General features: G+C 41.0%; 3 protein-coding genes across 7 annotated transcripts; 2 read left to right on the top strand and 1 right to left on the bottom strand.

Moving 5' to 3' along the window:
* Window positions 1-263: 263 nt before the first annotated feature.
* Window positions 264-8,187, bottom strand: si:ch211-141o9.10 (probable endonuclease 4). 4 transcript variants are annotated; one of them, XM_058794069.1, is made up of 9 exons: window positions 4,577-5,294; window positions 3,317-3,368; window positions 2,906-3,089; window positions 2,622-2,831; window positions 2,243-2,422; window positions 2,004-2,135; window positions 1,167-1,271; window positions 602-731; window positions 265-510 (listed from the first exon to the last, which is right to left on the bottom strand). In XM_058794069.1, exons 3-9 carry the CDS (start codon window positions 3,081-3,083, stop codon window positions 441-443), a joined length of 1,005 nt encoding a protein of 334 aa, XP_058650052.1. In that variant the 5' UTR covers window positions 3,084-3,089; window positions 3,317-3,368; window positions 4,577-5,294; the 3' UTR covers window positions 265-440. The 4 variants fall into 4 exon arrangements, with proteins under 4 accessions (XP_058650048.1, XP_058650052.1, XP_058650051.1 ...); XM_058794068.1 differs by lacking the exon at window positions 4,577-5,294 and adding an exon at window positions 3,721-3,849; XM_058794065.1 differs by lacking the exons at window positions 3,317-3,368; window positions 4,577-5,294 and adding an exon at window positions 8,068-8,187 and having other exon boundaries at window positions 264-510.
* On the top strand, window positions 3,929-20,853 carry tnrc6ba (trinucleotide repeat containing adaptor 6Ba). The gene is made up of 22 exons (XM_058794059.1): window positions 3,929-4,167; window positions 5,318-5,405; window positions 6,412-6,433; window positions 8,127-8,477; window positions 9,011-9,037; window positions 9,193-12,021; window positions 12,104-12,268; window positions 12,384-12,556; window positions 12,656-12,727; window positions 12,933-13,139; window positions 13,239-13,358; window positions 14,814-14,957; window positions 15,073-15,183; window positions 15,697-15,892; window positions 16,004-16,165; window positions 16,282-16,449; window positions 16,541-16,681; window positions 17,185-17,277; window positions 17,413-17,628; window positions 17,759-17,829; window positions 17,933-18,072; window positions 18,729-20,853. The coding sequence occupies exons 2-22, from the start codon at window positions 5,349-5,351 to the stop codon at window positions 19,294-19,296; spliced, it is 6,033 nt and encodes a 2,010-aa protein (XP_058650042.1). The 5' UTR covers window positions 3,929-4,167; window positions 5,318-5,348; the 3' UTR covers window positions 19,297-20,853.
* A 743-nt stretch (window positions 20,854-21,596) lies between these two features.
* csnk1e (casein kinase 1, epsilon) lies at window positions 21,597-27,135 on the top strand. Of its 2 annotated transcripts, XM_058794064.1 has the most exons (12): window positions 21,597-21,689; window positions 21,813-21,874; window positions 22,459-22,555; window positions 22,643-22,753; window positions 22,839-22,987; window positions 23,616-23,844; window positions 23,941-24,111; window positions 24,202-24,350; window positions 24,436-24,634; window positions 24,774-24,910; window positions 24,992-25,061; window positions 26,238-27,135. In XM_058794064.1, exons 3-11 carry the CDS (start codon window positions 22,480-22,482, stop codon window positions 25,022-25,024), a joined length of 1,254 nt encoding a protein of 417 aa, XP_058650047.1. In that variant the 5' UTR covers window positions 21,597-21,689; window positions 21,813-21,874; window positions 22,459-22,479; the 3' UTR covers window positions 25,025-25,061; window positions 26,238-27,135. The 2 variants fall into 2 exon arrangements, with proteins under 2 accessions (XP_058650047.1, XP_058650046.1); XM_058794063.1 differs by having other exon boundaries at window positions 21,613-21,874.
* Window positions 27,136-27,326: the final 191 nt, after the last annotated feature.

A 27,326-nucleotide genomic window follows, 5' to 3' on the forward strand; every position in this document is an offset into this window, starting at 1 on the left:
GATGGGTGAAGATGGTCAACAAATTAAAGTAGATCCCTCTAACTTACAAGAAAGATATGAGGGAGAATAAGCAAAATATGCACAACATTGAAAAGACATGCCGCATAACGAACAGGCTTACAGTTGCTGGTTCTGACACATGTGTCCATATTCTGGCCCCTTGCTCCCTCTTATGGTCAAAATGTTGAGCTGAGTCTTATGAAATGTTCAAAATACTGATTTATTTAACATGTGTGAAGACTAAATTCTTTACTTATTTAATTAACAGAAAAAAATGAAAACCTGTGACCAAAAACAAATACAATCAGTATTCGAACGGCAATAAAGATAACCTCATTGAATGCTTGATTATTAAAGATGCAGCCTGTCATTAACAGGCAAATTTTTATTATGCTTCACCGATAATAACTCCACCATAGAAGCCGGCACCAATCAGATGTTTAATTCTTCTTCTTTTTTTCACAAAGGGAGTAAAGGAGCTCTATCTGTTCAGCATACTCAAAACCTGGTCTAGAAAGAGAGGATGCAGATTAAATGCATGTCAGTGGTGCCTGTTTATTTATTTCATAAATTAATGTTGTTTATCCAACCTGAAACTTACCGACCAGGTGTTTCTAGAATCAGAGGGATATTATCCATTCGAGGCTCATTAACAATTTCTCGGAACGCAGTAATGCCTATTTGGCCACATCCAATGTCTTCATGGCGGTCCAGATGGCAGCCTAATTTTCCTTTTTAAAGAAAAATTACGCAATCTCAAAAGGAGTAACAAAGCTACTTAATATGGGATATAAAGCTAAACTTGTCAGTGTTTTGCATATAAATTAAGTCACTCCACAAACAATTACAGCAATAGAGTGCTGTGGTGAAGACTTTTTATTTTTGTAGGCCAACCAAGGAGTTTTTCCAATTTTTCCATTGGCTTTAGCTTAAAAAAACCATAGGGGTGCATTACTGATTTATTTCATGATGTAGAAATGTGAAAATATATTGAGTTTGTGTTAACCACAGACCTTATTTCAGCCATGTAATAAAAAACCTATTAAAAAAACAACAGAATTCAGGACGAGGGAATGGAATATGCTAAAATGCAAACTTGATTCTGGTTTTGGCCTACAAATTCCAGCAGCTCTCTATATTGATAAGTCCAAATGAATGTTGCATACCTTTGGAGTCATTTAAGTGAACGGCTCTCAAATAATGCAACCCAACCACATGATCAAATTCATCAAGTATATTCTTCACTCCTCCAGGTGGTGAAATGTCGTAGCCTATACAGAAGAGAATCATCTTAAATCTCAAACATATATCTCACAGAATCTGCAAAATGTTAATTATTTTACCAAAAAAAGAGGTCACACTCATGACGACTGAGGGATTCATACGCAATTGCTCAAGAAGAAAACATGATGCATTAACTGCGAGGTGAATTTTTTTTTTGAATATGAAGATCAGGGTAAATTTAACTTGTGTTTTTTTTTTTTGTCTTCTGGGAAACATTTAAGTATCTTCTGTAACTTCTGAAGGGCAGTACTAAATGGAAAAATAAAATAAAATTTCACCAAAATAAGAAAAATGTACACATCTTCATCATGTTCAAAAGTTTTCACCCCCTGGCTCTTAATGCATCATGTTTCCTACTGGAGCATCAGTGAATGTTTAAACCTTTTGTAGTAGTTGCATATGAGTCCCTCATTTACAGTCACTGCTGGAAAGGGTTCAAATATGCAAAAGATGCTGGGAAACCAAAGAATTTGCAGGACCTGGATGATTTTTCTGAAAAACACCGGGCAGTTTAACTGTTCAGGACAAACAAGGGACTCATGAACAAGCATCACAAAACAACAGTCGTGGAGCATCTATAGACACAGTATTGAGAATCAAGTGTATGTAAACTTTTGAACAGGGTCATTTTTATGAATTCAGCTATTATTTTGTATATCTTATGCAATATATCTTTCCCCAAATATTTTGTAGTAAATCTATGGGACTTCATACCATACCTGCTGCAAAAGCATGGCAAGTGTCCAGACACACCCCAACACGTGTCTTATCACGCACCCGGTCTATTATGCTTCTCAGTTCACTGAACTGCCCACCTATAGTGCTGCCCTGACCACTCATGTTTTCAAGTACTATTGAGGGAAAAGAAAGAAAGAAAGAACATTATCCAGCTAAATTTACCAGAAAGCATGAGCACAATGGCACATTCTTTATAAATGATCAGGACTGTATAGTTGACCTGTAATGACAGCAGGGGTTTGCTGGTGTGCGTGGTTAATAGCTTGGGCAATTTTCTCCATGCATTTCTCAGGGGTGGAGTCTATGGAAGCTCCAGGGTGAAAGTTAAACTGGCTGAGGCCCAGTGCACTGCAGCGACTTAGTTCATCCACAAGCATGGCCTGGCTCTTACTGAACACGTCTGGATTGAAAAGTGCAGAGTCATCTGACATACAGTCTTATATTCAAAATACATGCAGCCTAGAGTATAAATTATTGGACTGAATAGTGATTAATTTAACAGAGCTGTTGTTGAATATGCCAATATTGTGGCTTCATCTTTAAATAATCAGTATTTGGTAGATGCACAGAACCACATCGGGTACAGTCAGCGCACAAACCTTCTTTGGGGGAACCGCAGTTCATCAAATAAGATCCATGTGGCAGGATGTGAATCGGATCAAAGCCATGTTGAGCACAGGCTTCTTGAAATTTAACTGCAGCTGCTGTATCAAGGGCTGGTCTTGTCCAGGAGCGCTGGGAGCCCAAGAAAAGGGCAAAAGCATGACCTCCTATGGCCACACTTGATTCGACTGCTTTCCATATTCCTCCTTAAGAATTTTCTTTTTTAATTGATATGCATTCAGGACAAACACCTTATTTAGAAAAAAACATTTTTGCTCACCTGATATTGAGACATGAGCGCCTATGTATTTTTTCTTTGACTTGATCTTCCTTTTCTGTGCCATTTTTTCTTCTCTGCTGCTGCCATCTGATGGTTCTGCATCAGAATGTTGTAGCTCCTTTGTTTCAGTAACCTCCACTGTCTTTCTTTTCTTCTCGCCTTTTTTTCGTGGGGCCATGTTTTTCTGAGTCAAGAATAAACACGTGGTTAGACATTCTTGTTGAAAACCATTGACAATAAACTATACTCATGAAAACATTACTAATGATAGTAATCTATACTGATGAAAACATTACTAATGATGAACCAAAAATTGGTGTGCGTTTTTTAACTCAGGGACTTAAAGTGCAATAAAAACTGATTTCAAACAACATTTTATACTTAAAATGATACTAAAACAAGTTTACAAACTTCAAACTTGGATCCAGGGACCCCCAAGGGACCACAAGAGCATAAAAATCAGCTGAAAAGAAAAGTGTAAAAAAGAAATATGTCTGAATGTGGCATTATTATTTTTTCATTCTGCGTTCTAAAACATAACTGGAAACCATGAATTAATCATGATTATTTTATTCAATGGACAGTTTTATACAGTGAGTAGACAAGAGATTAAATAAGTATTTTTTTCCAGATAATATTTTTGTCTTTAATATTTTTATTACAATGTCAACATAAATATCAATGATTTAAATGTGCAAACATGCTGTACTTAAATTTATATTGTTCCGTATCAAATGGTTGTTTTTTCAAAAAGAAAACAAAATTCAAAGTTCAAATCATGAAATTTGAAATGACAGACGAGGTAGCTACTTAACTGATGATGCACGAGAATTAAGTAGCTTATGTGCTTTAAGCTCAATGAACCACCATGCAAAAAGTGCTAGATTTCAAAATATACACTTCATTTTTTAATTATAGAAACTGCAAATTAAAGAGTTATTGGACTTTTAATATTGAAGGTCAAAAATCTCCCTCGGCTGCCCCCCCTTCCGTCAGATCTGTCCAGACACACACATTCACACCGAGCAGTAAAATGGCCGACCGTCAACCAACTGACTTTACAGCGCTTTAAACATAGATTCCGCCTCTTTCGTTTACATTATCGTATTTCATATTTAAAAACTATAGAAGGAGTGTTTTCACGACTAGCTATTAGATTTTGATGGAGTGTTGTATTTCACGTTGCCTCAAAACCCAGAAATTCGCACTTAAGCACTTTAGCTGTAGCTAGAAGACTAGCTGCGGTGCATGTAATTCCTGAGGTAAGTGCTTTGTTTTAAAGAGCTAATCATATAACATGTTGTTTATTACTATTGACAGTAGTATGCATTTGAAAAACCGCAGTAGCGGGAAAGCATTTATGCGTTATACAGTTTTTCCTCGTCGACATCTGTTAGCCACAAGCTCGGTTGCTAGTTAAATTAGCCAGTCAGCTAGTTAGCATCTGTCTGGTTGCAACTTTAGCTTTCCGCTGGTCGATCGTCAAAACATACTCGTGGCTATTTAGTACATCACTAATTAATCTAGACAATGTTTGCATTAAATGAAAGCAAATATGAGGTGGCTTTATGGTTTTGTTGGGCAGTGTATCCCGTCTCATAGTCCTGGCTATGGCTTCCAATATTTGATCAAATGCATATTAATGCATGTCTGGTTTTTACAGTTGCTTACCCTTTTGATTTTTCTTGTGATCCGTATGCAAATAATCGGCGGCTTCTGGGGGAAATTAAATAAACTACTTGAGATTTACGTTTAGTATGTGTCGATTTCTCTTGCTAACAAACTAGCTAACTCGGTAACGTGCATCCGAGTTTGGCAGTACCACAAAAGCATACGACTTAACTCACTATTTCAGTTTTTGCCGTTAAACACTCGTTTTGATACGTGTTTTTGCACGAATTGTTCGAATAGTTGACGTATGGAATGTATGTAATATCATATATTGCACCGGAGGAAATGGGCGGGTGAAGGGAGCCCCTGTCCGACAACTCTGCCCTGCCAACTGCAGGCTCACAGACAGATAGCAGCAGGAGTTTCTCCCATTATGAAGATCATGTATGATTTTAATCGACATCCCTTTTAATGCATGGCATATGCAAACACAGGCTGCGCCTAAATCAGCATACCATTGATGTTACATATACAGTGATTTGTGATATCATGATCATGTGTTTGGTGCCGCTGTTGTGTCTCAGTCTGTTATGCATTTGGTTTGGTAACAAGGCAGCACCTCTTGCCTGAACTGGTTGAAGGTGATACTCAACAAAACTGTACGTTTTCCAGATATTTGCTCATGCATACATAGTTAAAAATATGGCCTATATGTTTTTTGAGAAGGTTTTACAGGTAAGCATGTTTATTTTGACCAAAATAGTTTTTAAACAGTATCATGAGTTTCATGATTTTTTGTAGAAAGGAGCATCAGGAAAGGGAACAGCAGTTCATGGAAGACAAGAAAAGGAAAAAGGAAGATAAAAGGAAACGGGAAGCTTCGCAGAAGGTAATTGTTATATTATGTGCGAATTAGTTGTGTTGGACCGTAAAATTATAGTAAATTAATGCACATCTTGTTGTGGTAATACATGTGGCCACAATGTAGGTGTGCATTAATTGTCAATATTCTGGAGTTACTTTTTTTGGCTTATGTGTGTAGAATTGATTCAGCATCTTGTTAATAGTTTGAAAGCCATCCAAGCCAATACTAAAAGTAATATAAGAAATAAATTTAAGTAGTTATAAAAAAAGTTTATGTTTCTGTCATTTATTTGCTTGGCCATATTCTATGTTTTTCTCATTCTTTTGCTGTGGGTAGACTGTAATGGACCGTTGACACCCAGAACACTAAGGCCCTGTTTATACTAGCGCGTTTTAGTTTTAAAATGAAAACGATCCTCTTCTACACTGGAGTTTTCACTGCATTTCAGAAACTATCTCTGTCCACACAACACAACCGAAAACGCATGTCACATGATCATTCATGCAGGTACAACCATAGATATGTATAGGTAGATTCCCAATTATTTAGATGGTGGACACACCTACGTCCTTGGAGCGGTCGAATGGGGAATCTATATACACATATCTATGGGTACAACAATGAGCATGATGTCATTGTTTACACGGTCGTCAAGGATACGCAGAGCGAATGTGGGCAGCCACGCCATCGTTTTCAAAAGTCTCTGTTTTGGTCCTTTTACACTGAAACGCAACCCCGGAGTTTTCAAACTTCTGAAAGGACAATATTCTAAATGTGCACTGCAGTTGTGTCATCTGCTGCTTTGAATACTCAAACTCATTGAAGTTGGGTGGAATCTGATTGGCTCTCAATGTTTCTGAATCAGAATCAGCCATTCAGCAGCATCATGATATCTGTCGTGATGTCATGCTTTGCACAAATCTGTGGAGGAATAAAACTCAGCTATTGGCCTAGCAAACATGGTTCTGTACTTTGAGTAATTTTAAATATCCATACTTACTCCTTTTTTACCTTGTTTTCCTTGTTTTAGGTTGCAGAGCAAAAAAATAAAGGTAACTACATTCTGTTGTCTTATGAAGTGTTTTATAATAGCGTTTTCATTTTTAATAGTGTTTTTCGTCTTTCATGTTTATACTGTGTACTAGGGATTGGCATTCCAAGCAAAAATAATATTTGAAAATTGCTGGGTATTATTTGATTATTATTCGAAAATCGCACCCCTCCCCCGCATGCACACACAAACACCCATAAACAGAGTGCTTTCAATCTGTATGATAAACTGTTTAATTCAGAAGATAGACTACCTTAACTCAAGCCATATAATGATTGTAATGTGCTGAAACACATTAATATAATAAACATAACCGAATGATGGCACTTATTAACATAACAGTCCGTCGATTAACATAAATCAAATGCTCATAAGGCTAGGGCATTTCCATTTTAAAAAAATGGAATCCCTAAAGGGAATAGATACGAGATGGGAGGAAAAATATACTTCAATATCTTCTGTCGCAATTATATCGTTGGGTAAATATACTGTATATAAACCCTGGGCATCAGGGAGCCATTATTAATATGCGGGGCATTGAAATCGCTTATCAATGTGCGCTTGTTTTTTACTTTAACTTTCAAGATTCGCGATCACGTACGGAGCAGCTCTCGGCAGTACTTACCACATATTTTACAAGATTAGATGTTTATCAGCGGTGCTCAGGATCTGCAAATCATTCGCCATCATCCTATTAGTCATCTCTCCTTACTCTGTTTATGTGGTTAGTGAAATATTATGTACTGTAACAGTGTTTCCCACAAACTTCGACTCTTATTTGTGGTGGCAAATATGCAAATTCATTTCCCCTGTAATGCTGTACACAAAGCAGTGCTCCGCTCACAAACGCTGCTTTATCAGGCATTACATGCAAGATGAAATGAAAATGACATCCAAAGTTTTCTGAAGACAGTTGGTTTCCTTCAGAAATACAGTGATATAAAAACACCTGCACCGTGTTTCGATTTAGAAACGTGCAGTGCTCGTTTATTCAACGAAGTCAAATCTTTTTGAAAAAATCTATTTGTGGTGGTCGGTTTTGATATTGTGGCGGATCGCCACAAATAAAATCAGTGAATGGGAAACACTGTGCAATGTAACAGGCTTCCGCTAGCAAGTGGCTAACCATGTCCCTTTAGTGGCTCCATAGAACACGTTATTTATTTTCTGCGCCTTTCTGAATAGGGATTCAGCCACACCTCTAACCCAGTCGGGGGTGTTTGTGGTCCACACAGAACTCTTATTTGACATCTTCCCAAGTTACTGTAACCGTTATATGCTACGCAAGTCTTTTTTTTTTTTTATGCCACACAAGTCTACAGTGTGCGCGTGAGACAGTGTGTTCTTCTGTTGTCTTTGACAGCTTTTAGGTGCATTATTGGCAGTGCCACCCTCTGCTTACATGAACGTGTCACCACACCGTCAGCATGGGGAAATTTTTTAAGGCAATAATCGCACAACCTATTCGATATTCTATAATTAAATCAACTAATCGAATATTCGAAAACCATGACCCATCCCTACTGTGTACTGATATCCTGAAAGTTACAAAGATAATGTGTCGGTGTGCTGACGAACACATGAAAAAGTGTGTCACCGTGTTAATGTGTATAATCTATTTATTCTTTCCTTTACCTGAATGTAGCTTTTCTGCAGTTCTGCTCTCATTTGCTCCTAAATTTTCCACTACACAGTGCCAGAATTGACCAAGCCTCCATCTGCACAGTCTCCTGCCACCCCCAACTCAGCTTCCCCCAGCCCTGGCCCCGTCCCCTCTTCAACCCCATCCGCTGCCACCCCGGCTGCTGGCGCCCTCCCTCAGGGTGGGAACAATGCTAAGCGGCCGGCGGTGGCCAACGGACAGCCCTCCCCCGGCACACAGAATTCTCAGCGCTACATGCCCCGTGAAGTGCCCCCTCGATTCCGTTGCCAGCAGGACCATAAAGTGCTACTGAAGAGGGGCCAGCCACCACTGTCCTCCATGCTGCTGGGGGGAGGCAACAGCGGGGGAGACAGCCCCAATGAAACAGTGGCTTCTGCCTCAGGTAAAAATCATTGTGAAACTTTTCTAAAACTAAGATTTTTTTTATTTAGAGAAATATGTGAAAGATCACAAACAGTAAGTTCTTTACATACACTAAGTTTTATTTCAGTTGGACTAAAACCGTAATTTTGTCTTTTAAAATGTAATGTAAGCTTTTTATTGAAATTGTCCATAATTCTAACAAATCTAGATAATAAAAATGTAGCTCGGCTCCAAACACAACGCAAGGTATTGTACCAGTCTGTATCAAATTTTAGAATACTCATTGTGTCCTGTATACTTGGTGTATTTATATTCTGTAGTGTTATTACATATTTTTTTGGAGGGAAGTTACAGCTTACAGCAAAAACGAAAGCATAAAAATGCATTTCTTCTGAGAAACACTCAAAAGATATTTTGATAAATCTATGTGTTTTTTTCAATACAATGAATGTCCTAGTCCCAAGTGTTGTGAGTCCAGGATTGTTTTGAAACTCAATGACATAGTTGTATGGACAAAAGCAGTTCTTCAAAATATCTTTTTGTGTTTCACAGAAGTCATGCAGGTTTGGAATGGCATCGGTAAGTAAATGATGACAGAAATTTTGGTGTGAACTATCCCTTTAAGATTTTGAGACTCGTTTGTGTCATATTGGTTTAGTTTATATACATGTAGGTTGTGTGTCATAAGGAAAGATTCTTTGAGGTTCATGAAAAGTTTGGTATTTTGTTTCCAGATCCAAGCCAGGGCCCTGTGGGTCCAGCTGCTCCCTCACTGCCCCATACATCATCCTCCTCCTCATCAATCGCTGCTGCTTCTTCTTCAAATTATGCAAATTCCATGTGGGGGACCAGCTCTGGCAGCCAACCCCTCTCTCAGGGCAGGGAAAAGGTGATAGTGGACCGGTCAGACCTGGAGGAATGGCCCAGCATTGCTGCTGGGGATGGGTCAAAGGCGGGGGATACAGCAGGTACCGGAGGTGCGGACAGTACCGGAATTCTGAACTGCAGTGCCTCATGGGGTGAGAGGCATCTCCAGCAGCAAGCGAAAGTTGTGGGAGGAGGAAACGGGAGGAAAGGAGTGAATTCCGGCAGCCCCTCCCCACCCACATCCTCCGGTTCACCCAATGAATGTATGCAGTCTGGTAGTGTTTGGGCTTCATCCTCCCATGAACTCATAGGGGGGAATGCAGTAGCAGCAGGCTCATTGCCCCCCATATCCAAAGCTGCCCCTCTCCCAGGGAGCTCCGATAGCTCCCTTGGTGTCAGCTGTGGGATTCCAGGTGCCAATTTTACCCCTAATGCCAATCCCTCTGCTTGGCCAGCCCTGGTACAGGAAGGGGCTGGGACAGTTGCAACAGAGGGTGGCTCCTCTTCCCTCCAAAGCTCATCTTTGTCTGCCAGCAACCCTCTTTCTGTGAATCAAGCCTCTCATCAGCACCAACTTCACCAAATGCAATCTAGAGACAGAGAGCCATCCTGTGGAGAGTGGGGTGGTGCAGCACTGGAACCAGGAGCAGGACCAAAAAACACAGGGGTGGCAGAGGGGGCTGATTTGGACTCTGGAAGCACAGGTGGAGGGGACGGCTCCACTTCCTCTTCCTCCTCCACCAGCTCATCATTGTGGAGAGCTCAGCCTTTCCCTGCAAACTCCAAAACGGGTGCCTCAAGGACTGAATCTTGGGAGGATGGAGCAGGAGGGAGCTCCGTGTCTGCTGAAGGTGGGAAAGCGTGGGGTTTTGCCAGTCAGGATGATCGAGGAGATGTGTCGGGGGCAAGTGCATGGGGAACAGGAAGTGGGGGTCAGACCCCCGGGGTATCTCAGGGAGCGTGGGGTGGGGACCATATGTTGGTTGGGGAGTGGGGGACGTCCAGTGGTGGTGGTGTTGGGGGTGTCAGCAATCCAAGTGGGAAAGATGGTTCGAGCAGTAACAGCAGCAGCAGCAGCGGCAGTGCCGGTAACCCGACGACTTCCTCCTCCACACCTTCAACTATGACAAGAGCTTGGGACAATCAGAAAGGAGTTGGGGATGTAGGAGCAGGAGACTCGAGTGAGTGGGGAGGCCAGGGTAGCAGAGGTGGGGGAGGTACCTCATCCTCCAGTGGAGGAGGAAACTCCAGAAGTGGCAATCAGCACCATGGCCACCACCGCTCTCATCAACCTCCCAACCCTGAAGTGGCCTTACAGAATCTGCTTAGCCGGTCTGACCTGGACCCCAGAGTGCTGTCCAACTCTGGTTGGGGTCAGACGCAAATCCGTCAGAATGTGGCATGGGATTTGGAGGGAGGAGGTGGCGGAGCAGCAGCACCAGGTGGATCAGACTCCTCATCTACAAAGAGTGCACCTGCCCACGCTCAGCCGTACTCTGGTTCGTCTGGCACCACAACTACTGATCCATCTTCCTCCTCTCTGCTCCAAGGTGCAGCTCTGAATGCCAACGTGAACTCAAACTCCACCCTCGGGCCACCCGCTGTTTCACCTGGTGAAGGTTGGGATAAGAGTAGTAGCAACAGCAGTTCTTCATTGCATGCCCGAGGCCCTCCACCCTCGGGTGTCAATATCCCAAACCCTGGCGTCTCACAATCTGTAGGTGGTGTAGGTAGTTCAGCCGGTGGACAAGGCAAGCCATCCGGGGGTTGGGGAGGGACTGCTTCATCAGAAGGTCAAGGGAAAGGTTGGGACAGCGAGGGACATGAGTGGCGAGAATGTAGAGCAGGGAGCTCGTCAGGCAGGTGGGGAGATTTCCAAACACAGGGTACTCCATCAACTGGAGGTAGTGGCTGGGGAGACAGTCAGGAGGAGAAAGCAACAGGTGGCTGGAAAGAAATGGGACGGGGGGAAGCAGTCAATTGGGGAACGAGAGGTAGCAACGACTGGGGAGAGAATGATCCCAAATCATGCAGTGGGGGTTGGGGGGATGGTAAGAGTGGTGGAGGTACTAGTGGGGACTCAGAAGTGGGTACATGGGGTAATTGGGATGAGGGAGCTACTAGAGGGGCATGGGGAACTGGAGGTACAGGAGCGGGTGGAGATATGGGTGGCAAATCTCACCAAGGCTGGGGTGGGAAGATGCACCCGTCACAGATGCCAAACAGCCAATCGGCCTCACAGAAAGGCCCGGCACAACAGCAGCAACAACAATCACAGCCTCAGCAGTGTCAGTCTGTGGACACAGGGGCCATGCAAGGGGGCTGGGGAAGACCAGCAGGTCCTTCAGCCCAGAGCCAAAGTTCAGGGTGGACTTCAGGGCCCATACCCCAACTTTCCAGTGGCTCTGGAGACACTTCAGAGCCCAGTGGTTGGGAGGAGCCTTCTCCACAGTCCATCAGCAGGAAAATGGAGATTGATGATGGAACATCTGCTTGGGGTGACCCCAGCAACTACAGCAACAAAAGTGTCAACTTGTGGGATAAGAACAACGCCCCATCTGGCCAGGCACAATCAGTGTCCCCTCAGCAAGGACCCCCAACCATACAGCAGCAGCCACCTGGAAGAATGCCAACAGGCCTTGGGAATAGGGAATTGAACATTGCACATTCAACAAACAAGGGGCCAGTAGTAATAGGTAAGAGGAGTTACAATATGGTTCTATGGTTGCATACCATAGAACCATATTGATTAAAGCATTTCCTTTGTTTGTCTCTTAGCTTCTTCTGGATGGGGAGGTAGTGGCTCTCCTTCCAGTCCATGTGTGGACAATGGTACTGCAGCCTGGGGTAAACCTACTGAAACACCCACTAGTTGGGGCGACCCTGATGACAATGGCAAAACACCAAGTTGGGGGGATCCCTCTCCCAATCCAGTGAAGTCTGGTGAGTCTGGATAATTTCTGTGCTACCAGTAATGGAAATGTGTTTGGAATTAAACTGTTCCCGAATGTATTCATACTTCTGAGCATTTTAAAGTATTTTCTTTTTCTTTTTACAGGTTCAAAGTCTATGCAAGAAGGTTGGGGTGAAGGAGAGGGATCAGTCAGTGCTTCACGTCACTCCAGCTGGGAGGAGGAGGATGAGAGTGGTGGTGTATGGAACAGCACTGGTTCTCAAGGCAGCAGCTCCTCCTACAACTCTGGAGGCTGGGCAGCCAAGAAGGGCAACAAAGTATGTCAGTGGTCAGGCTAGGGTCAATATTCATGCAAACCTGAAACATAAGTTACTCCTGATTACTAGTTACTGAGCTTTTTGTCTAATTTTCTTCAGGGTTCCTTGAAGGGTGCAGGAGACTCTTGGATGAACCCAATGACAAGACAGTTTTCAAACATGGGAATTCTGGTAAGAAATTATGAAAGAATTGCCTTAGATACGGAATTTGGCCTTATTATAATGTAATCACAGCAATCAGTAGTAATTCCATCAAGTAGCTTTAAAAACCATTTACTTTTTCCTAGTTATAGGCAAATAGTATATTGCTCACTAATATATCATGCATCATGAAGTTTGGTCTATAAGGTTTACCAATGTAGTGATTTGTTAATAGGGAGAGGACCCCAGTGGTCGTTCTTTGGATCTGGCCCCTGGTCCTCCGCAGGACAAAAAGATTGAAGGAGAGAAGCGTGGCATGGGCTTAAATGAGTACAATGGAGAGATGCGTAAAGGAGGACGTGGAGGGGGAGCAGGAGTAGTCTTCCGTTCACCTGGTTCCAAAGAGGTGGGGGCATGTGAACCTGGGCCTTATTATGACAAGGTATTTGCATCTCCTTATGTGTCTGAAAATGGTAATCTTAACCTCTGCTGTCACTGACATTTACTGTGTTTTTTCTAATCTTCTAACCTTTTTCTTCAGGCGAGTGGTCAGTTGTTTAGTAGCGGAGGTGGGATGGCACAGACAAGGCATCAACCAGGGGTGCCTCCCATCAACCCATCAGTACGAGCGCAAGTGCCTCATCAGTTCCTGTCACCGCAGGTACTTGATAATACTATGTATTGGTTAATACAGTCATGGCCAAAAATATCGGCAACCTTGGTAAATATGATCAAAAAAGGCTGTGAAAATTAATCTGCATTGTTAATCCTTTTGATCTTTTATTTAAAAAAATTCACAAAAATCTCCTTTCATTGGATAATAAGAATTTAAAATGGGGGGAAATATCATTATGAAATAAATGTTTTTCTCTAATACACATTGGCCACAGTTAACGGCACCCTTTTATTCAATACTTTTTGAAACCTCTATTTGCCAGTTTAACAGCTCTAAATTTTCTCCTATAATGCCTGATGAGGTTAGAGAACACCTGACAAGAGATCAGAGACCATTCCTTCATCCAGAATCACTCCAGACCCTTTAGATTCCCAGCTGCTCCATGTTGGTGCTTCTTCTCTTCAGTTCACCACTCATTTTCTATACGGTTCAGGTCAGAGGACTGGAATGGCCAGCAGAAGCTTGGTTTTGTGCTCAGTGACCCATTTTTGTGTTGTTTTTGAGGTTTGTGTTTGGATTATTGGAAGATCCAAACATCGCCCATTATTTCTAACAGAGTCAGTCACTTATTGATTTTTTTTATCTGTTGGTATTTGATAGAATCCATGATGCCATGTGTCTAAACAAGATGTCCAGGACCTCCAGCAGAAAAATAGGCCCACAACATCAAAAATACAGCAGTATATTTCATTGTATACACGGGGTACTTTTTATCCCTGTGTTCACCAAACCCATCTTGAGTGTTTGCTGCTAAAAAGCTAATTTTTTAGTTTCATCTGACCATAGAAGCCAGTGCCATTTGAAGTTCCAGTCGTGTCTGATAACTGAATATGCTGGAGTTTGTTTTTGGATGAGCACCACAACATTAAGGGAATTTGGGCTTTGTTTTCCCTCCTATTTATATTTCTGTGAAACAGGAAGCCATGGCTGGATAATTTCATGTTCATAATCACCCTGGAGTGCTCAAAATTGTGAATATGAATGGGAATATACTTCAGAGATATTTTACTCATAAGAATTTCTAGGGGTGCCAATAATTGTGTCCAACGTGTATTTGAGAAAAACATTTATTTCATAATGATATTTCCCCCCCATTTTAAATTCTTATTATCCAATGAAAGGTTAGATTTTTGTGAATTTTTAAAATAAAAGATCAGATTAATTTTCACAGCCTTCTTTGATCATATTTACCAAGGGTGCCGATATTTTTGGCCATGACTGTATTACTTCAGTAGTTTGCAAGATGTTGACACAAGTCATTTTAGAAGCAGACATTTTGTTGAGGTTTTAAAAAAATTTGTCTTCAAGGTACTGTGCACTGATTGTGCACAATAGGATTTCACACGGTCTTAAAGATAAATTCCTGTTAAATACAGAAATGCAGCTAGCTGAAATGGAAGTCAGATGTGATCTTCACCTAATTTGATCTTTCTGTTGCAGGTGCCAGGCCCTGTGCTGAAGCAGATGCCTCCTCCCAGTGGAGGTGTTGGAGGTGTTGGGGGAGGCATCTTTCCTCCACAGCTTTCCCCACAGCACATTGCCATGCTCAGCAGCATATACCCCCCTCATATTCAGTTCCAGCTGGTGGGTAGCTCTATGTTACATGCTCAGGACCTCATCTGTGCTGGCCACTCACAAGACACTCAGTACATTTCTGTTTGTTTTTTCTTTTGACCCTGTGTCTTGTGCTTTCTTGCAGGCCTGTCAGCTGCTACTTCAACAGCAACCACAGCAACAACAACAGCAGCAACTGCTGCAGAACCAGCGCAAGTTCCCCCCAAACATACGTCAACAAACAGACCCACAACAGGTACCGTCTTGACCGCTTCTTTGCTAAACTATTCTTTAACTCTTAAAAAGCTGCTGCAATTTTGAATATTTCCTGATGCTTCTACAGTGGTCAGGTGCTCTCAGAAACTCAGAAAATGAGGTTTGCGTAATTACATTCTTTGTACAGGTTTCATATTATAGAATTTATATTTAATGGCTTGATCAAGCATAATTCTCTTCTGTTCGACTCATTATGGCTTGTATACTTATTCAAGTAACTTTTTTTAAACATGCAGACTGCCAAACATCCCTCCTGCTTGCATATAAATAGACTCAATATTTGTGTAGATGTGCCACAGGAGATGATGCTGTAATTTGAAGTCAAACAACATAGCAAAACAAATAGCAAGATGCTGTTTGTTGTCATCTGTTCTTGTAATGTGAAAATGAAATGAGGATTGGGGTTTAACCCTCTGCAGTTGTGGACATTTTGGCAATATGAGTTCCTGCTGAATTGCTTCTGTCATATTGAATCACTGTTTTTTTCCCCCAGCTTGCCAGAATCATGGCTGTTCTTCAGCAGCAGAGACAACAGCAGCATGTGGGAGGCCCAGGAGGCAGCTCCAAACTCTCTCCTTCTCATCTTGGTGGTGGTGGTCCAAAGATGCCAATGTCGGACCCCCTCTCACACCCTGGCTTGGCAGGATCTGTAGCGGACCTGCATCAAAAAACACAAGGAACATATTCTGGTGAGTCTGTTTCCATTTTAAAGAGCCCCATGAGGGTGTCATGCATGTTGGGAACTTGATGTAGTTGTGTTTTTTGTAACTTGCCGTTTTCTGTCCTGTTGTGTCTTGAAGGGTTTGGGCCTGGAGTGAGCCTTTCTGGTCTGGAGTTGGGTCCCATGGTTGGTGGCCCAGCTGGGCTTAAAGACAGTGGGGGGCAGCAGTCTCGTTTCAAGTGGATGATGGACGGGCATTCCCCAGCCCCCTCGCCTCCTGATAGCACTCTCCATAAAAATGGTACAATACCTTTTTTTCTGAAACCTACAAGTTTAGGTTATGCAAATAAGTGTGAAATGTCTGGTGCAAGTTTGACAGTAACTGAGTCTTCCTGCTTGTGTTCCTTTGATATGTAGGTCCCATTGCTGCTCCTCTCAAAATGAGAGGTGGTTCCCCATATTCCCAGTATGAGATGCTAGGAGGTGAGGGTTTGGGTGTGCCTCCACAAGGGCCATCAGATCACTGGCACAGAAGTCCTGGAAACAAGATGGGCGCCAAGACTGGCACATCCAGCTGGCCTCCAGGTAAACCGTGATGCACATCTGAATAATTTTGTTTTATCTTAGTTACTTGTGAATATATCTAGTATGAATTGAAATATGATTTTCGATTCAGAGTTTCAACCAGGAGTGCCTTGGAAAGGAATTCAGAGTGTGGACCCTGAATCTGACCCTTACATGACCCCTGGAAGTATGATGGGCTCACCGATGTCAAGCCTAAACGACACTGAGCACCAGTTGTTAAGAGACAACACAGGTACAGCTCCCCACTCTTACATATAATGGTTTAGAAAGGGAAGTACATGTTTAATCTAATTAGTTAGTGGTTGTTTCCTTTTTGTTTTATGAATCATATGAATCTCATTGATCAAGGCACATAGAGGATATAAAATAGTGGATACCAATGAGGTTTGTTCTTGCATATCAACAAACACGTTTAAGTTAAGCTAACAAATAAATTTGTATTTAAGGACAATTTATTTATTCTACAGAACTAATTTACTCATATTTACAAAACGAATTTCAAGCATTTAAACTTAAATATTCAGATCAAAGTGTTTTCTAAGATCATAATGAATCTTTGATTCACTAAAGTTTGTTCAAACATCTGACTGGTGTTTTATGAAATTGATTTCTTCTTTCAAAGGTAGTTCCTCTACCACAGACACACAGAGCACTAGGCTTTGAATTTTAAGTGTCATTTACATAGTCATGTAAATATTAACAAACAAGTCTTGTATTTTGCATGTGTTGGCATAGAATCAAATCCCTCCCTCAACACCTTGCTGCCTTCACCTGGTGCCTGGCCCTACAGTGCCTCAGAGAGCCCCCTCAACAATGCACACAACCCAGGTAACAACAAAGCACTCTTCTCACTAGATGGTACTCCTTATTTGATTTGATTTGGATCACTGAATTCCGTCAATTCTCGTTTATTCCCAGTTTGAATACTCTGAATATGTTGTTGTTTATTTCCTGTTCTCACAGCTAAGTACACAGACTACAAGCCCAGCTGGCCACTTGAGCCTATAGGGCACAACAAGCCTTGGAAGACCAATCGCAACAGCTCTCATCTGCCACGCCCACCTCCTGGACTGACCCATCAGAAACAGCCCTCCGTTTCTCCCTGGACGGGAGGAGGCCCACGATTGGGTAGAGGCTGGGGTGGCACTGGAGGCGGCCAAGAAAACAGATATGGGCCTGGTAATACAACACCTTCGAAACCATAGAACTGTAAAACATTATTGAAAATCAAAGATGTTAAAATGAAACACTATTTAGACATTCAAGTAAATTCAACCTGTTTTAACTGCCTCACTCCTAATCTGTGTAGGTTCTGCGTGGAGTGATGGAGGAGCCTCTAAGGGGAGCTGCTGGCTGGTGTTGAGTAATCTTACCCCTCAGGTATCTATGTTAAGAGTTATGTTGGTTTTTATTAGATTTCAATGACCTTTTCAGTTAGTTCTCTAATTTCATTGCAATGATTTGTATCATTTGTTCTCTGCAGATTGATGGCTCCACTTTGAGGACTATATGTATGCAGCATGGGCCGCTTTTGACCTTTCACCTCGGTTTGACTCAAGGTAGTGCTCTGATTCGCTACAGTACTCGCCAAGAAGCAGCCAAAGCCCAGAGCGCACTTCACATGTAAGTGTCTATGAATCTATATCCTGACCCAGATCAAAGTAATTCTCACATTTTTCATAGAAATGAAATTTTTCACATTTTAGCACCTCATCAAACCTCGTTCCCACCACGAAGTAAAACAAAAAAGGAATTTTTTGAGCATTTAAAATAACTCCTATTGTGATTTGCTGATATAGGTGCAATTGCGATAGTTACATTGTGAGCTATAACGTCACAATTATGAGAAACAAAGGTGCAATTTTGAGAAATAATTACGTTGTGAGAACGTCGCAATTACAACAACCATAGGTGCAGTTGTGAGAAATAATTACATTGTGAGAGATAATGTCACAATTGTGAGAAATGAAGTTGCAATTTTAAGTAACAGGCACAGTTAAGAGAAATAGGTATGTTGTGAGATGTATAGTCACAATTGTGAGAAATAGTCTCAATTACAAGAAACAAACGCTCAACTTCAGGCGATAGTTACATTGTGAGATATATCATGACACTTCTGAGAAATAAAGTTGCAAAGACACAAAGGTGCAATTGTGAAAAATGAATTTATAATGTGAGATTACATACTTAATATTTTTTTTTTTTTTAATCTGTGGCAGAAACGGCTTCCATACCTTGTAGACGTCTTCCTAACTGTAATCTCTGAAAATTCCTCCCAGGTGTGTTTTAGGTAACACCACAATCCTGGCCGAGTTCGTGAGCGAGGAGGAGGTTGCTCGCTATTTTGCACATTCCCAGGCTGGAGCTGGCGGAAGTGGCAGTGGAGGTGGCGGAGCTGGTGGTGTAGCCGTCTCTGGGCCGGCAGGCGTGACGGGGTCATCGGGGGCCGGGGCCGTGGGTACCATCAGTGCTGGGAGTGGTGAGCGAGAACGGGCCGGAGTGGGAAGTTTGACGGCAGGAGGAAACAACAACTCTGGCGGAACCGGGCCCTCTGGCTCAACCTGGCAGAGTTTAGAAGGTACAGGCAGCTCTCCTGACCCTGCCTCTGCCCAGGGAGCGGGCTTAAGTATTTTTGCCCAGTGGAGCAGCAACGGTGCTGGTGGAAGCGTGGGCAGCAACACTGGGGGCGTTGATCCTGGCAGGGCGGGGTTGTGGGGCGGCATGACTCCAGGGTACACAAGCAGCAGTCTGTGGGGGTCTCCAGCCATGGAAGATCGGCACCAGATGAGCAGCCCTGCAGCGCTGTTGCCTGGAGACCTGCTGGGAGGAGGTGCAGACTCTATCTGACTGATGCAGACAAATACACACGCAGCAACACACACACACACACATATACATACAACAGATATATAAATATAACAGCTATCCTCCTATATTATCACAGACGCAGGAATATAGGAACATTAATCAGAATACAGGCAATTTGTGTACATGCCTTCTGTCACTCAGAAGGGCGCATAATGCATAAATATACATCCAAGTATTTAGTATACATTCGTAACACCTGTGTAGACGAGATCTAAAGGTAAGCACTCAAACATCAGATGCCGATAAACACTTATCAAGTGCTGAGGAGCAGACCGACTACATTATGAAACCTAGCAAAATGCATTAATACAAAATTATATAGACGACACTGATTCCAAATGTACACACAATGTCATTTTTACCCTTAGCAGTGTTTAGAGCTCCCCATAATCCAATGTTCACAACATGGGAGCGTGGAGGAGCCGTGTGTGGAAGTCAGTCAGTACTGATACACGCGTACGCACACACAAACACATCCCATTTCTTCTTACCCTTAAATGAAGACTTCAGCAAGACTTGAACAGGACATGCAAACAGTTGGACTTAAATACTGACTCAACTGGATGAATCCTAAATCCTTGAGGTCATAAAGATCACACTCGCATACTGAGACGCTCTCACTCAGGCGTGCACTGTAAAGGAGAAACCAGACAAAAAAAGGACAAAAATATGCATCATACAATGTTCGTTGAACGCTCACGTTGGTATGGCTCCATTTTCATGCAGACTTAAATTACTCAAACACTGTTCTGATGTCTGACAAACTGTATCTCGTTGTCTTTTTTGTTTTAAATGATGGTGAAATCCAGAAATGTTTTTCTTTCCCAAACGCTGACCTCGTGTTTTTTTTTTTTCGTTTTTTTTTTTTTCCTTAATTGAGTATGTTGTCATAATGACGATCACTTGGATGTTACTTAGCTGTACAAGGTGCCCTTTCTGCCGGTGCGTGCATGAGTGAAGTCCCAGGTAATGGAGGCGACGTTCAGAGTGTTTGTGAGGCATCGATGAATGTGTGGCAGCCAGAGATTAACAAGCGTGGTGTATTTACAAAGATCAGTGCTGGATTAGGGCGGTGAGTAGATGTATGAGTGACAGCTTATTTCAGGTGTTTGATGTCTATGTGTGCATGATACGTATGCAGGTGTGGCTGTGTGTGTGAGTGTGACAGCAAGTTCAAGAACATTGGCACTAATGAATATTTCTTAAGTTGTGGTTTTAGCAGCCTTTTTTCGTTTTATATATTGTCTGAATTGCAATAATTATAATAAAGAAAAAAGATTTTTTTAGAAGATGCAACCAACTGAAGGCATTCATACTGAAACATGAAACATGCCAAACCTTATTGTACCAAGCTGAGCTGGATGGGTGTTTTAGGAACACTTAAAAAGTTACCAGTTGTTTATTTTTGTTGTTGTGTACCATTATAAATTAAGGCGGGCTTTATCACTCGTGTTCAGGTTTTTTGTTTCTGATTTTACAAAAGAAATTAATTTAAAAAAAAAAAAGAACAAGACAATTAATAAAGGTTGAATTTAATTTTGTTGTCAATTGTGTGAATTTTCTTTTTATTCATTCGTTACTTCTGTTTAATATTCTCAAAGCTGGAATCCACCCTTATAATATTACAGGTTTGTAAGGGTTATTGTTGTTTTATAACCTGTGTTTCAAATAGATCAATTTGCTTAGTTCACTGTACACACAAATATTTGAAAACCCCATAGTTTTTCCAGGGTTTTAGAGCTTGGTATAACCAGAAAAATATGTATTCTGTATAAAAGAAAAATTCCCATAGAGTTGTTTGAAAATTTTACATGCCTTTACAGTTTACAGGCCCCCTAATTGAGAACCACTGGTTTGGACCGTCTTATCAATGTTTACGAGTTTATTTTGCAATAATGACTGACTGTACAGTATCACAGTTACCTACCAAATGAGCAAATACGTGAAATATTATAAATGTATAACGTTATGTATGTTTTTAAATGAGCTGAAATAATTTGAGATTAAAAATCCTTTTTACGTACATAATAACATACGTAAGGTACCAGAGTAAGGAGTAAAATCAGTTTCTTAATCAGCAAAAATTGAATAAACAGTAAATCTTTACCATATTTCAAAAAAAAAAAAATTCTTTTTTTTTTTAAATTATAATAATATAGAAAAGAATATAGTTTCGCGGATAAAAAAGCGTTGCCGTTCGTCGCGTGTGGAGCATCAGTGTGGATGGAAGAGAGGCTGCGTGAGCACGTCAAGCGCGCGGCCCCTTGAAGTGATCCGGGTCCTTCCGCTAGTTTGTGAATGACATCATTTCTGTGAGAAGTGCGCTGGGATACAAACAAGGGAGGCTGCTGCTCGCTAGCCCGCTAATGCAAGTAGGTCAATCCGTGTGCTGAGATATGAAATCAAGGATTTAAAAATCTGAGGAGGAAAGCAGTGGTTGGAATTACATTTGTGATGAGACGTTTAAAATTACGCTTGCACTCTTCGCTGTCCAGGGTCCTGTCTTACGAACGCAAGCCTATCGACCAGCCTCACTTTTCCACCAACCTCACGTTAGGTAAGAAAGATGTTCCTGCTTTAAGGTCACATCAGGACACGAGTCTTTAGGATTCGTTTAGCTGTCCTGAATAAATGTAAATGTCAGCAGTATGAACAGTTTGTGAAATCTCGGGATCAACATGGTCTTGGGTGCGGCTGCTACAAAATTGGCTGAAAATCGCTGAAGACAGATACGTCTTGTGTGTTCAATTATGCAAACGCCATAGAACACTGAAGAAAATGGGTCATTTTTAATAGATTTCTCATTCTAACGTTTATAGTTTGCACACTGATAATCAGCGATGGTGGCCAAGATTAAATATTAACCTGTTCGTTGCAAGTTCGTAGGAATTGAACAGCAACTGTAGTCGGATCACATGACTCAGATGTCAGATGTTAGATGCATGACTGCCAGTGCTGACTGCATTTGCAGCCTTTTTTTTAGTCTGAAATGTAAATTAATTCTGAGCTGGTGAGAATCATGGAAGGAATGCTGAAGTGAGCATCCTATTTACATCTGCTGTGTGCTGAAATGCAGATCTGTAATTGTTTGAGACTAAAGTATTTGATCTACATCATACTAACATTTTGTATGACTCCAAGGCTGCTTTTAGGGGAGGAATCATGGAGTTGCGTGTTGGGAGTAAATACCGTCTTGGGCGAAAGATTGGAAGTGGCTCCTTTGGTGACATTTACTTGGGTAAAAAGTATATTATTTACACGAATTGGCTACTGATGTAGATTTCAAGTGTGGTGTCCTGATGTTGTAAAAAATCAAATCTTCCAGGTGCAAACATCACGTCAGGAGAGGAGGTAGCCATTAAACTGGAGAGCGTGAAGACTAAACATCCACAGTTACATATTGAGAGCAAGTTCTATAAGATGATGCAAGGTGGAGGTGAGAACTGATTTCCTTCCATTTTCATTTTTGATGCTGCGGTTGGCCTTCTAGACATGGCTCTTCAATCTCCTTTCAACCTTAGTGGGTATTCCTTCGATCAAATGGTGTGGTGCTGAAGGGGACTACAATGTCATGGTGATGGAGCTCCTGGGTCCAAGCTTGGAAGATCTGTTCAACTTCTGCTCAAGGAAATTCACACTTAAAACTGTCCTGCTCCTGGCAGACCAGATGGTAATTGCATTGAAAATATACAAACAAGATCTTAAAGGGAAAAAATTAATATTATCACTCATACTTAGGGATAGTTATTTGCACAAATCCTCGCCCCCCACACTGTTTTTTTATAGATGTGACATTTTTGTATGTGTCAAGACTTGGTGGAGAAAAGAGCAAAAATCCTATAGATTTATAATGAGAGAGGGACCTGAGCCATATCTAGGGATCGGAATATCATAAAGACCCAGAACACCCTAGCAACCGCATAGCAACATGCTTAAAACCACTTAGAAAAGCAATTGAATGGCAGTGCTATCGGTAACAGCTACCTTTAAGGCTCTAGGGTCATAAATGCTCAGTTTTTACCATATTAAAATAAATGATGAAATTTATATACAAAATTGTGATCTAAAAATCTAGTTGATTATTTGAATGCCTTGCTGCAGAATTTAGCCTTTTGCTTAATTTGTGTAATGCTAGGGAATGTTCAGAGGGAAAACTACATAAAACCTCCTAAATTGTAGTGCTAAAAGAAAAAATTGAAACATAAATTAAAATACATATAGATATAGATTTAAAATAGATAAAGATTTTATACATAGGGACAATTGTTTTCAATTTGTTTCATGTTTCTTTTTTTCAGATCAGCAGAATCGAGTACATCCATTCCAAGAACTTCATTCACAGAGACATTAAACCTGATAATTTCCTGATGGGGCTTGGCAAGAAGGGAAACCTGGTCTACATCATAGACTTCGGCTTGGCTAAAAAGTATCGTGATGCCCGCACACATCAGCACATCCCGTATCGTGAGAACAAGAACTTGACTGGGACTGCCCGCTATGCCTCCATTAACACTCATTTGGGCATTGGTAAGGGCACCAGGGGGCCCCTGAAATGCATTCTGTTGATAAAAATGGACTCTTTATTTTGGGTTATTCTATATTTACCTTCTTTCGTTTCCACAGAGCAATCTCGACGGGATGATCTCGAGTCCCTTGGCTATGTTCTTATGTACTTTAACTTGGGTTCTCTGCCCTGGCAAGGCCTCAAAGCAGCCACTAAAAGACAAAAGTATGAGCGAATCAGTGAGAAAAAGATGTCAACCCCCATTGAGGTTCTTTGCAAGGGCTATCCATGTGAGTAGATATGATTTGAACAGCTGGAAAATCATATAAAATTAAATCTCATTTAACTCTGTTCTCTCTTTTTTTTTAATACATCTCTAGCTGAATTTTCAACCTACATGAACTTCTGCCGCTCTCTCCGGTTTGATGACAAACCTGACTACTCGTACCTGAGACAGCTGTTCAGGAATCTCTTCCACAGACAGGGATTTTCATACGACTATGTGTTTGACTGGAACATGCTGAAATTTGTATGTTCTTTAAACATGATTTTTTGCGGTGCAGTTCAAATGTGCATTATATTGCTCACCTTGTGGGTTTTTCTGACTGTGTCAGGGCTCCAGCAGGACAGCAGAAGATAAAGAGAAGGAGCAGAGGGGAGAGGGAGAGGAGAGGGATGAGAGGACCGGAGGCGGACCGCCGGGTTCTGCGGCTCGCGCTTTGCCCTCTGGCCCCAACCTCCCGGCCCCTAACAGGGTCCGCAACGGCCCAGACCCTGCCAGCTCAACACCTGCCTCCCGTGTGCCACAGTCTGGTGAGTCTGTTCTATTTATGAGCAGGTTGTTTTTGAAGCATGTGGTTTCTCTTCCTTATGAAACCGCATCTGCCTGACCTTCTGCGCTGTTGGTTATTGAAATCAGCACTTACTACTGACCTGGTGTTTTGTCTCTCAGGGAACGCATCTCCAAGAGCAGGCCGAGGAGCTGAGCGGGAAAGGAGAGTGTGTTTACGGCTGCACCGCGGCGCTCCTGCCAATGCCTCCCCTGACCTCCCTCTCCGTCATGATCAGATCCGTATCACTCCCCCACAGGTTCCCGTTCACATACTGGTTCTTTGCTTAATTCCCTAATATTTGTTTTTGTTCTGACCTGTCTCTGTCTCTCTCACACAGGTCAGCGTTCCATTCGAACACATGGGGAAATGAGCTCTGCAAGTTCTCCGTCATTTACTGTTTTTAGGAGGTTAGTGATTTTCTTTGTCTCTTTGATCACTTAGTGATCATTTATCCAAAAACGGATCTTTTCATTTGTCCAGAAATGCATTGAAATGCAATTCATACACATAGTGACTTTTCATAAACACAATACACCTCTTCTATGATGAGCATGTTTTTCATTTAAAAAATAGCACTTTAAAATGCATTTGAATATTTTTGTGGGTTAGGAAGTCGGAAATGTCAGGGAGATACATCTGTCCTGATTTCATAATAAAGAAAAAAGAAAAATAATCTCTTATTATTTCTTAGGAAATAGCAGTAAAGCAGTTATAACATAATTATAGAAATATATATATATAAAAAAAAAAAAAAACTGTCCACCAGGTGATTATATAATTGCAGGTTCATTTGGTGTCCAACGTTATTATTATTTTCTGCTTTTTTCAAATAGTTATAATCATGAAATCAGTTATAATCATGAAAATCATGATTTCTTGTTGTCCGAATTAGACACCAAATGTACCTGCAATTACAGAATCACCCTACCAGATTAAAGTGATATGGTGCAACCAATATGCAGAAACCTGCGGGAAAAAAACAGGAAATGACATCAGAGAGAGGACACCTGCAGATCCTTGTATTGTTTGTCAAGTTTAATATGTCTAATATCAAAGAGTCCTTTTTTTGATGGTTAGGTTAGGGTTAGGGATGGTTAGTTCAGGTTGTGAAATGGGAAGTGATACAACCCCCTAAAAACAGTGATATTTATGAATTAATAATTCCTTAAACATTCAGTAAGGATGCATTAAATTTATCAAAAGTGACAGTAAAGACATTTATAGTGTTAAAAAATGTTCTGTTCTGAACTTGAGCTTGCTATTCAAAGAATAAAAAAATATTAAGAAGCACAACGGTCCTCAACATTGATAATAATAAGAAATGTTTCTTGAGCTCCAAATCAGCATTAGAATAGGAATTTCTGAAGGATCATGTGACACTGACTGAAGACTAGAGTAATGGTTACTGAAAATTAAGCTTTGCAAGGAATAAATTACACTTTATAATATGTAAAACAGAAAAGTTATTTTAAATTATATTTCACAATATTACTGTTTTTACTGTATTTTTGATCAAATAAATTTTTTAAAATTCTAATATTATTAACTTGCTAAAGTGTATTTAAATTTACTTCATTTTGCAGGGTTACAACAGACAACTCCCCTAAAGCATTTATATTCATCTTTCTATGTAAAACGGGAGTGCGACTGAGGCAAGAAGCAGAAAGAAAGGAACCACATTTTTGTAATGGACAAAGTGCTCCCCCGTCCTCACGCACTGCAGGTTGTTGCTGTTGGAATGAGACATCGAAGATAGACGCATGTGGACAGTGGATAGATACAGTTTAACGAGGATCACAAGACTCAAATGGTGGAAGTGGAAAAGGGAATTTTTACCTGCGACCTGATGAAGGTTCTGGTTGTTCTCTGTTTTGTCTGAAATGCCGGGAAAAAAAGGACTTGCTTGTTGGACTGTAAAGTTAAAATTGAATATTGATAGAGTGTAACAAATGTATCCCTTGCACAAAAAGTGTTGTATGTTGACACCTTACTGATGTATGAGGTTTCGTGGAACCATCTTTTCCATGTTAAATATTAAATATGCAAAAGTTAAGAATTTCCAAGAATGTTGTTTCCAGTCAAACTGGTGTTTGAGCTGTAGACATCACTGAATGGATGTGTCAAGATTGTACATTGAACAGATGACATTTTAATTCTTGGAGATATTGATTTAAATATGGGCTGTGGTGAACTAACCTAAAGATCAATTTGAGCATTATTAAAGGCCTAAATTTCACTCTTACAATTACACAGCTGAACATTGTGGTATAATTTGATATGAAGACTCCTGCATTGACATTAGCCATGACAACCTCATTTATAAATAAACACACATATCAAAAGTATGACTGTTTCAGCTTGCTGAACCTTGTTGAACTTACTTCACTTTTTTAAACAGCTGGTGTAAAAAGTAACAAGAGCTGTTTAATTCCAGTTTACCCCTCTGAAAGGATTATTAATGGATTATTAAAATTGTGTTGGTTGTCTTATAAAACAAGATCAAAATACATGTAATCATTGAAAAAAAAAGGTGGTATGTAACACTTTATATGTACAGTCATGGTCAAAAATATCGGCACCCTTGGTAAATATTATCAAAGAAGGCTGTGAACATTAATCTGCATTGTTAATCCTTTTGATCTTTTATTTAAATTCACAAAAATCTAACCTTT

Source organism: Onychostoma macrolepis, chromosome 12 (genome assembly GCF_012432095.1).
Source record: "Onychostoma macrolepis isolate SWU-2019 chromosome 12, ASM1243209v1, whole genome shotgun sequence".
In the NCBI taxonomy this organism is placed as follows: domain Eukaryota; kingdom Metazoa; phylum Chordata; class Actinopteri; order Cypriniformes; family Cyprinidae; genus Onychostoma; species Onychostoma macrolepis.

Bases quoted from the DNA above. Each gene is read 5' to 3' on its own strand.
- tnrc6ba (XM_058794059.1), top strand. From the start codon at position 5,349: ATGGAAGACAAGAAAAGGAAAAAGGAAGATAAAAGGAAACGGGAAGCT. The intron at 16,450-16,540 runs GTAAACCGTGAT...TTTTCGATTCAG, and splicing joins CACATCCAGCTGGCCTCCAG to AGTTTCAACCAGGAGTGCCT. The intron at 17,278-17,412 runs GTAACAACAAAG...CTGTTCTCACAG, and splicing joins CAACAATGCACACAACCCAG to CTAAGTACACAGACTACAAG.
- csnk1e (XM_058794064.1), top strand. From the start codon at position 22,480: ATGGAGTTGCGTGTTGGGAGTAAATACCGTCTTGGGCGAAAGATTGGA. The intron at 23,845-23,940 runs GTAAGGGCACCA...TCGTTTCCACAG, and splicing joins TAACACTCATTTGGGCATTG to AGCAATCTCGACGGGATGAT. The intron at 24,351-24,435 runs GTATGTTCTTTA...TGACTGTGTCAG, and splicing joins ACTGGAACATGCTGAAATTT to GGCTCCAGCAGGACAGCAGA.
- si:ch211-141o9.10 (XM_058794065.1), bottom strand. From the start codon at position 8,100: ATGAGAGCAGAACTGCAGAAAAGCTACATTCAG. The intron at 2,423-2,621 runs GTTTGTGCGCTG...TTTTCAATCCAG, and splicing joins CTGCGGTTCCCCCAAAGAAG to ACGTGTTCAGTAAGAGCCAG. The intron at 2,136-2,242 runs GTCAACTATACA...TTCCCTCAATAG, and splicing joins AACCCCTGCTGTCATTACAG to TACTTGAAAACATGAGTGGT.